Below are 11,249 nucleotides of genomic sequence, written 5' to 3'. Positions count from 1 at the left end.
AATGAAACCATTTGTCTGAAGCTTAACAATTACAATATCACTTTTGTCCATTATCATACAAGGTTTTCATGAAAAAGTGCACTTATCCATGTTTGCTTGTGGGCAAATATGTTGTGCGAATTTTTTTAGAGCGCTTTGGTCTTGCTAGCTTTTGACCTGCTCTCATTTTGCAGCTCTGACAAAAAGTATTCCTACTAGTTGGTTGCGTTAGAACTTTCACACCACACGTAGGTACTGTCACATCCACACTTGAGATGGCGAGAGACTTGTAGAAACAACAAATTTTAAAAAAATAATTAAACAGACGGCTTTATGATTTGATGCATGTTCAACTGCGCGTTATTAAAATCCTAGCATCGATAGTGCTGTAGAATGTTGAAGAGCCTGATTTTAATATGATATTTTAATGGTCGGGTTTTATTTATTTATTTCAATTTTTAAGCCAAATGCTTAACATTCTAAAAGGCTTAATAAATAGATTGCATTGCATTGAATTGCAGATTTGTAAAGCGGCTCTATTGAGCTATTTTCAGAGGCGATAATTGTGCTTCGTTTTGTTGAAAAAATGATGTTTCAAGCCGCCTCTTCACGGCTGATGTCAGAGTTGACTTAAAAATTAATCGGTAATGAGTTCCAGGTTCTGGCTGCTGCAACTGAAAACTTTCTTGCACCAAAATGAGATGCTTTGAACGGGGGACAGACAATATCTCCGTGCTTTGCTGATCTCAGTCGATTCATCTGATACCAAATTTAACACTTTCTTTAAATAAGCCGGTGCTTTTCCATTCAGACAGTTTATTACCATAAGAGCTACTTTAAATTGAATTCTGTCTTTGACCGACAGCCAATGAAGTGTGTTTTTCAAAAAAGAAGATTGATACTTTCTTTTTTGAACCGTGATTAAAAAACACCAGGGGTGGGCAAACTTTTTGCTGTGAGGCCGCATTTTACCTTTGAATGTACTTAAATAGCAAATTTTTTCGACTCGGGAGAGAACATTTCTAAGATTTGTGATTCCTTTCTTTGGTCATAATGTTTTGGCGACGACCTTCTTTTTGGCGAACAAAGCCTCGCGGGCCGCATTTTGCCCACCCCTGAAAAGCACGATTGAATAATCAGTCGTAGGTAGGTAGAATCAGTGGCGTAGATTTGTTTAAAAAAGTTGGCGGCTTTTTCTCCTTATCACATCAAATTTCGTTGTTAAAACCTGCAGTATTCAATTCAAATTTTTACATATTTATATGGAGATGTCATTCAATTTAGTTTTAACCCAACCGAAGCTTCGTATTGAGGAGGAATCTTCAGTCCCAGAAATCCCTTGCCAACGGCTCAGGGTAGAATCAAACTTTCGTTTGTTCGTTGCACAAATGACTGATGAAATAGATTTTCAGTGTCAGCAGAGGCCTGCCATCCAACTTAGCAATAACAACGTTTTTCATCAATGCCACTCTAAAATTGTGAAAGTTTCGCTGCAAAGGAACGCTGCACGGTCACCTGGCATGAAAATTATCCTGAAAATATCGAAATTTAACTAAAATTGTACTAAAATTGTACCGACAAATTGAAAAGTTTAAGCATTTTATAAACAAAATTTTAGATGCTCCTTTCTATCAAACTGTTTAAACTTAATTTTATTTGTTTACTATATCATCGTTTGATCTTTTTTTCTATTATGAATTAAAACCAAAAATTGCTCCAATAATAAAAAAAATCATTTCTTATCAAAGGAATTTCAAACACGCACGCACATTAAACACACACACAAATACATATTATAATCAAATAACATAAATACTTTGTTCGACCAGTGACAAATTACTTGAAATAAATAAGTGATAATATTGTATGTAATGTTTATATATGATTTTTAATGAATCAAACGACAATTTTTTGCCGAAAAAATTAAAATTTACATTAAATGCTATGTCACAAAGGTCCTTAAAGCTCCTCATTCAATATAAAATCAGACCTCTCTTAGTAAATAATGCATGCAAAAAGACGAACGACACACGAACGTAAGCGAACGTACAATTTATCGAATGTTGACGTTTTTTTACAGTCAGATCGATTTTTCAGTCGTTTAATTCAATTTTTTTTAATTCTTTTAAATAATAATTTGAAAATATTAAAATTAATGTTTATACTTATATTTATTTATTTGAAAAATTCAAAATTGTTTTCCTTTGATAAAATTTCCCTGTGAAAAATAAAATTCAATCGTCTTGTTCACATTATGGTATTAGATCCGGTGATTCAAAGGAAAATTACGACACAAGCACAACCCTCCTTACAACGATGAAAAAATCTGGATAGGGTACTGTCCAGTTTGTCTAATACTAACTGACACAATAATCATTGAAATAAGCAAATAACAAAGAATGGAGATGGAAAGCGAATCACGAGCGACCGAATGAATTAATTTTGGCAGGCATTTCTCGCAATGCAATTGCCGACTGACAAATGATTATGATTGATGGTTTGAGCTTTCCAATGTTGAGTTTTTTGTCTTGTTAATTTGAATTTTACCGCATTATTTAATGAATCAGCTTTTCAATGCTTTTGAATAACTCACATCCAACTAATTTATAAACAATTTTATAGATAAATAAAATATTTATAATTTATTTCAAGTTAGGCTTATTGCTATAAAATTAATTCTAAAGTTTCAAAGCAAAATTATTACGAACGTCAATAAAATGATTTCAAAATTTGTAGTAGGCGTAAAATTATTTACAAGGCAGTTGCATTTAATATTTATTTACGCGTTCCTGACGATATTACGATATCATTAGGTACGCCAGATTGAAAACCTGACGAACGACATGCAACGCCGCCAGCCTGACTGACAAGTTTATTATCTGACGCAATAATATTTCATTGAGATTTTGCGGCCAATTTTATTTATATCATGATTACGTGTGTGCAAAGAAATATTACTTCGACTACAAAACAAATATTACACCGAGCCAGAACTACAACATCACTTCAAACCAGGGAAAGCGATGATAGAGACATCCACCCACCCATCCATAAACTGAGAAAGTATTTAAAATTTGCGACATATTTTTACCACATGGTAGGCATAAAGTGGCAGATCTAAACAACTCCGACGGGGAGGGGCCTAAATTTTCAAAAATATTTGGGGGAGGATTTCACAAATTTCGAAATGTCAACTACATAGTTAATTAAGATGGCTTGAAGATGAAATATTTTTGAAAAGATTGAGTCGCTGCACCCATTTTTAATAATTGAAATTAAAAAACTGAAACTTGGAAAAACAAATGACTTGGGTATGGATGTATGGATTGGCAATCAACTACGGGTTAGTGTCATATGAATGACATGTACCGTGTCTAAATTTGATTGGCTCATCAATAATGCAGCGTTATGCGTGTCGCGGTCTGATTGGACTCATTAAATATTTAGCAGACATGTGACGTTTAGTGATTTGTTCGAAGTTATTTGAAAAAGTCATCGTTTATTTATGCGCTGCATGGAGAATTAGGATGGTGATTTTGCCGAATGGCTAGTTAGTTATTAACTCGATTTAGAACTTGATTGATTTAATGTTGATAAATTAAAAGTTTCAATATGGTTTAATAATTTCATTTTCAACAACACTCAAGTTTCATTTTGTTTATAATTCTGATATCAAAATCCTTTAAAAAGACATTTTTTTTCAAGATTTTACTTCTAGTCCCTTGCATCACGCCATCTCTACAAAAACATAATTATAAATTTTTGCCAAATTCCAAATTATGTACGTAAGTATACAGTACATGAAGTCATTAGCATTACGGCAAGTAACTGGCGTTGAACTATGAAAATGTATCACTGTTCAAACGTTTATTTTATAAAAAAAAGAAGTAAGACCTTGTCATATATCTTCTTTGAGTAAGAAGTCTCATGTCAAATTATTATGTTTCGTGAAGGTCTGTAAAGACTGGAAGAACAGCAAACTAATAAAGAGTTGATGAGCAAGCCTTGGTTCTTCCCCACCGAGAGTTTTATTGTAATTAAGTGAGCAGTTCAGTGATTATCGGACCTGTATAGCAACAACCACAAAAAACCACAGCACCAATAAATACAGTAACAACCACAACAACCACGACAAAACAACAACAGTAACAACAGCAGCAACAACGACAACAATAAATACAACCACAACCACAACAACAAACAAACAACAAACCAAAAATCCTAACTTCTTTTCACTGCCGTAGTAACGTCAGTTAGGCAAGTGAGCAGCATGCAGCCAATAAGATTGCACGATTCAAAACTCAATTCTCATTGGATGAGTGGGAATGGCGAATAATTTTTTGGCCGTCTTAACTTTTCTCACAATGGGAGAAGCATCGATCTCTTCAAGACATTATCATAAAATATTAAAACACGGCAGTAAAGTGAAGTTGGCACAACACACTTTCAACAATATTAAATTGTTACAATAATTTCAAGTGGTTTCTTTCGAATGGCGACAAAAAGTTATATGGGGCGATAAGTTGTAAACCTAATTTGCATAACGTTTTTCATATGTATTATATATATACATATGTGTGTATATGTGTGTGTGTGTGTGTGTGTGTGTGTGTGTGTGTGTGTATGCGTCTTTACACACACACGTTAAAGTAACAGCGTCTCGAGTGATCGGAACTTTGAAATATCAAAGAATTCTTATCTAACAACTAGTTTGTCAAGGAGGACATATAAATACGCGCAGATATACAAACACACACACACATACATACACACTCACACACAAATACACACATACACACACTCACACATATATATACGTTCACACACAAACACAAAGAAACATCACACTACACACACACACACACACACACACACACACACACACACACATACACACGCACATGTAAAAAATTTCTTTCTACCACATGCAATAGGTGTGGCACATGATTTCAGAAGCCTATTCACGTAATTAAGAGAGAAATAACAATTATATTAATATATATCTAAATAAATAATTATTTATATACATATGTATATGTAACATATTGTGATAGGACATTTCTTCATTCATTCAAACATGCAATAGCAGTTTATGACTCGATTTATTGAGTAAAACTTTTGAGAGCCTTCAACGGGTGATTTTGATTTATTTGTAGCTGAGTAACTTTTAATATTTTCTGCCTGTTGAGTGAATGAGTTTTTATTGGCTTTTTAGCTGATGCCGTCGTCTGCATTCCGACAGTAAGTTGGACAGTCAGACGGAATTTTATTGCTCTTTATGACAAGCGCTCTTCAACTAATTGATCTCTTTTCAAATTTTATTCATTATTTAATTTCAATGTTGAATGATCCCACCAACTTGTTTGTAAATAAAATACGCAAGGTCTTTCATCGTGACGTTTTCGTCTCAAAGTTTCATATAACAATCCTGACAGGAACTTGTGAGCTGATTTGAAAGAATGGAAATCAGTTGATAAGATAGTTGTATTAAAAAGTAAGTAAGTCATCTTAATTCATGTTGTTCCTTTATATTTCAAAAGACCAAAAATGAACATCCTGTTTTGATCTTGAGTATAAAAATTAATTTTTTTTTCATTGATTTTTTGTACTGAAAATATTTCAATTTTGAAGTTGTTTTTTAGACAGTTATTGTTCAATGTAAAATTATTTTTAATTTGTAATTGTGGTACTATACAAATTTTAAAACTGGCCGACAAATGATTTTTCAAACCAGGCTTTACTGGCTTTTCAGGATGTCATGTTTTACATTATGTGCCGTTAAAAAACTATGCATCATTACAACTATGATATCAATGGGTCACTAACATCATACTAAAGCAAATTTTTCGGAAGCTCAAAAGTTGATAGCAGAAAATTTTGTTACGAAAGTTTTATTCATGTTGAAATGACAGTTTCTATTTGAATTTATCCAATTTGTTGGTTCAATGTTTGTTTAAATGTTTGTTTATGCGTTGGTCTGCGCAAAATAATTAAATTTAACTTTAAATAATTATTTTTAACATGTTTATTATAAAAACGGATAAAAATGAATGGTGCTGATACTGGTGATATATATCAACTAATTGTATGAACGAAAATATGAATGATATGCACGGTTAAGTAGGTACATGTGCAATGCAGAAACGCGCTAACTAGTCTATATAAGCACCTCCAATAACATACACCTGGACATTTCTTTACATCGTTCGCTGATGCTCCGCTCAATTCAAATGCTCGTATATTAGAAAACCATCGTAAGATAGAAATATCCCAAACATGTGGAGCATTGAAAAGTTGTTGGAAGGTTCAACTACCAGCATACGGCAACATCAGCAACATGAATCTACGGCAAAACAACAACATCAACAACGCGGACAACAAAATCAACTTCTGCCACAACAACATCAGCAGAAACAACAATGGCAGCAGCTACAACAACAACGGCAGCTGCCACAACAACAACCGCAACAGCTACAATATCCACATTTTGATAACCATTCCACTAAACATCACCACCAGCAGAAATTTCACAAAAATTTGTCCAATAAATCTGTATTAGGTTTTAAAAGCGATTCAGAAAAATCTAAACAGGAAAATAATTTACAAGAACAACAAAACTGGCAAGCTGTCAACAACACGCAATGTAAAATTCCTAAAACAGAAAATAAAAGTTCTCACCAAGAAAGTCTCAAAACGCAAACTGAATGTTCCAACTCGTTTCCGACATTGAAATCACGCCTAAAACCGACACCACCATCGTCACCACCACAAACTAATTTTTCATCATCGCCACAAAATAAATTATCGTCACCACCAACATCATCCCACTCATTTCCACATACGTTTTCATCATTGCAACATCCCCTATTTTTAAACAACAAAAATACGTCTTTAAAACATGGACAACAAAACCATCATCAACATCTATTACAACAACATCAGCACTTCCGGTTACAACTACGTCAATATTATCAACCGCAGGTACATTATCAACTGTGCCATCAACAAAAGCAACAACATCAGCATCATCAACAGCAACAACACCAATATCAACATTCTCACCATCAACAGCAACAACAACAACATAAACAACAACAGCAACAACAGCAGCAGTCAGAGCTGCATCAACATCTGTTTAATCACTTTCAGGCACCTCTTTTTACTTACAACTTCTCAAACTACATTGCGCAACTTATGAAGTATCGCTATCACTCAGCGTCTACATATTCCCAATATCAACAACAACAACAACAACAACAACTTCAACACAACCACCAACAACAACCACATCATCAACAACAACAACAGCAACAACATCAACAACAACAACAAGACTTGTGTCTACATTTGCCGCTTTCTTTTCCTCACCAAATATCATTTAATTCACTCATTTCCCGCAAATTTCCTTACGGTCAGTATTGTTCAAACGCTGGAGTTTTTAATAATGTAACAACAACAACAACAACAACAACAGCAGCAACAACAAAAACAACAGCAACAACTTCAATAACAACATTAACAACACTGAAATCAACAAAAACATCATCAACATTACCAAAACCATCATCACATTTTACAACTCCTTCACTCACAAAAGACGGAAAAAATGTGACATCAGCAAATGTTCCACAAACAAACAAGCCATCTCCAATGATGTCAATAAAATTACCGGAAACACCAATAACGACGATGACATCATCAAATACAACACCACCACCAACGACAACATCAATTGAAATTAGAATTATGATGATGGGTAAAAAATCTGATTGTTTGAAAAATCCCAAGCAAATTGGCGATGGTGAATGTGATGCAGCTGATGACTTTAATGCTGTGGCTGATGGTAATATGGCTAAGGATCAAAACTTTAATGATGATGTCCTCAATTACGTCATTTCTAATGATGACGTTGTTGATGACGCCGATGATAAATATTGCTGCACTTCCAACGCTGACGCCTGTTCTGATGAGTCTGAGAAGCAAGCAGCATTTAAGGAGCCCAAATATATTAGGAATGAATATGATGAGGAAGATGTTGATGATGATGTCGTTGTTGATGATGATGACGACAAAATGTTGGATGTCGTTGGAGATGATAGTGATGATTCGTTAGACGAATCGAATGCCCAGAGAAGCACCAGCAAAACATCGAGTGATGTGCACCTCACTGGTCGCCAGAGTTGTGCCAGTCAAGATGACCACTCCTCTGCAACTTGCAGATGTAAGAAGGATTTTGAAAATGAATTCAAAACTAGCGACAATAACAATTTCAGTATTGAACCTAATTTGAAATGCTTCAAAATCGACAACGACAGCGACGACAGCGACTGTGAAAACGACGGCAAAATCGACAACAACCCGAAGATAACTCGCACAAATGAAATCTTTCCCATTCCAAATTTAGACCAAAATAAATTTAATTTTTTTAGTAGTTTATTGCCCCACAATTTACTTCCACACGTTCAAACTGCCGACAAGCAATGTAATTTGCTTTTACCTGTTAGAAAAGCTGGCAGCAAGGAGGAAGAAGAAGAGTTACGTTTCTCAAGCGCGTGTCAGGCAATGCAGTACAGAGATGGGCTACTGCAACTCGAGCAATTGCAAGAACTTTTCTGGATGCAGCAGTGTAAGAATCAACAAATATATCAGGACTACTGTAATCGCAAACATCCATTCTCATATCAAACGCAATCTGACGTCTTTGGAATATTTCCAAAAAATCCTCTCGAAAACCTGAACAACATCCTCGATAATCTTTCGACGAAAACAAATTTGTTTACAAAACTTGAAACAAATTTTAATACGATAAACGCGGCCAAAAAAAACAAAGTAGGAAATGATGATCAGACATTTGTGAACGTGACTGGTGCATGTGCTGTCGGACATTTTGGAGATAAGAAGGAGTCATGCAGGTACGATGATGACGAGGATGAAAATGATGAAGATGATGATGATGATGCAAGTGCCGATGGCGGCTTGAAGAAACTTCTATTGAAAACAAACTTTGTTCAACAACAACACAGACGGTGGAACTACAAACACAACCAGCAACAACATAACAAACAACAGCACAAAAAACAACAACATAATAAACAACACAGAAATATACAACTCCAGCAAGTTGAACGTCAGCCATCGCTGACCCAGCACAATCATCATGAAAAATATAACAGTGCAGCATTCACTCGATGTATGGGAGGTTCACCATTGCCTGTTCTGACTGAAAACAATGGAGAAAGAACATTCGAAAGTTGTTCGTTATCACTGCCATCCCTGCTATCAAGTGTCGACGGCTCTGTTTCTACTTCCACATCGACTGCTGCTGCTGCTGCTACTGCTGGTCAGAACGTGAGTACTTGCTCTTTGAACAGTAAGACAATTTTAAAAACGAAATTCAATAATCCAACCTTCGTCAAGAAACGAAAACTCGTTGGAAGCGTGTTCTGCGAGGGAGGAATGAGAAGGCAGACCGGTGAAGATGTTGCTGACAAGTGGAGTTTCAACGGTGATGATGTTACGAGAACCGACAAACATGCAAACATCACAAACTTCAGCAACAAATCAAAAGCAGGCTCATACGGCACGGACACAAACATCAAAAAAATAAACATACTTGATAATATATCTTCACGAGACGACGATCTTAGCCATCGGGATTATAAACTCGTTACAAAGAGTTTAAGCTGTCGAAACGACTATGAAGTAAAAAATAAGAACAAACCAACTTTCAACAAATCGAACGTCGCTTCAAAAAATGACAAAATTGTTGTTGGAGGCTCTTTTCTAACGCTGAAGAAACATTTGATCGTCTGTCCGTCCTGTCATAAGCTCTTCAACAGTTCAAGCGCTTTAGAAATACACGAACGCACCCACACGGGTTCACGACCTTTTAGTTGTCCCACCTGCAACAAATCATTTACAACTAAAGGTAACTTGAAAGTTCACTTTTCATCTGTGCACAAACCCGGAGGTCAGAAGTCACGCAGAGGTCAAAGGTTGTCACTGTCACCGCAGAGACTTCATCGCGTTCTCTCACTGCTGCATAGTTCGAAGAATGCTGCTGCAGCCGGCTTCAAGTCAAAACATTTCACGGATTTGTCCATTTGAAAATTTAAAATTTTTTCTTCATTTTTCCCATTTTGTTTCGTAATAATGTATGCTCCAGTTGTTAACATTATGAAAGTGATATTTTATTCATTTGTTTCTTAGATTTCATCAAGTAATTTTATCTATACTTATGCATAATTTTATTTTTTTAGTCAGTTATGTATATTCACATCAATAAAATAATAATAATTTTTTTGATGGAATTACATATTTTAAAATTTGAATGTCAATAAAAAAATCAGTTTTTTTTATTATTGTCATTTAATGGACCAACAAGCATTTTGTAAGACGTTCAGCACAAAAAAACTTGCAGCCTTCCTATCATCATAGTATGGAACAAATGATAAAAATCAGTGAAAAGAAATAACAATGTTTTGGATACAAAACAACCTGAGACTAATATAAACACTTCGAGTCTTTGTATAAATTTCTGCTCCACGCCAGTAACACTATCCATTTCATTCATCTATCATTAATATAATTATTCCTAATTTTTCAAATTTACTCTAGACCTCAGAAAGTTAAACAAGCTCTGGAGGAGGTGATTATAGTATTCTGTGCGACCACATATGAAATATCAGAAACCTTTCACGTCACGCTTTTGAAAATAAAACCATCAAAACAACTTTGAATATCTTTAAAAACTTTGAATATCTTTATCTTGAAACAAATCTGCGATAAGTTTAAAATTAAAACAATTACCTCGAAGTTTACGAAGTTTCTACCTGCCTGCTCATTTTTCTTTTCCCGTCCTATTTAGTTCAGTGTAGTGTTTGTTGCTTCGTTGCCTTGACTGGAGCGCCTGATTTTGATGTGCAATGTCTGATTCAAGTTCAGATGATCTTTTCTATTATGCTTTATACGATAAATTCTTGAATCAAAAAATTGTAAATAACAAAATCACCTGCTCTGGTGATAAAATAACTTTGTTGAAATTGAAAATTAAATTCGCTCTAGCGAACAAAATGACGTTTGTTCGAGCTTTTTCCTAAGCAATTATTTATTAAAGCACTCATCCGCTCATCGGTTGGAATGGTTAGCAAGCAGTTAACCCTGTAGCTGCAGATGATACCTTACGCTGTGCTCTACTTACGTGGGACATGAGTTCACAGTAGACGCAGGGCTCCGTGCCGCCGGGTGCAGGCCTTATTCCGCCACTTCAA

At 35.1% G+C, this 11,249-nt stretch overlaps 1 protein-coding gene across 1 annotated transcript; it reads left to right on the top strand.

Moving 5' to 3' along the window:
• Positions 1–6,255: 6,255 nt before the first annotated feature.
• Positions 6,256–10,086, top strand: HELRODRAFT_181791 (hypothetical protein; the record flags this gene model as incomplete). Its single annotated transcript, XM_009031566.1, has 3 exons — positions 6,256–6,737; positions 6,922–7,091; positions 7,577–10,086. 3 exons carry the CDS (start codon positions 6,256–6,258, stop codon positions 10,084–10,086), a joined length of 3,162 nt encoding a protein of 1,053 aa, XP_009029814.1.
• Between the last annotated feature and the right edge of the window lie 1,163 nt (positions 10,087–11,249).

This window comes from Helobdella robusta (assembly GCF_000326865.2).
Source record: "Helobdella robusta unplaced genomic scaffold HELROscaffold_75, whole genome shotgun sequence".
Classification (NCBI taxonomy): Eukaryota; Metazoa; Annelida; class Clitellata; order Rhynchobdellida; family Glossiphoniidae; genus Helobdella; species Helobdella robusta.
Note: the sequence above shows the minus strand (reverse complement) of the source record. Positions and strands in the feature narration are given on the sequence as shown.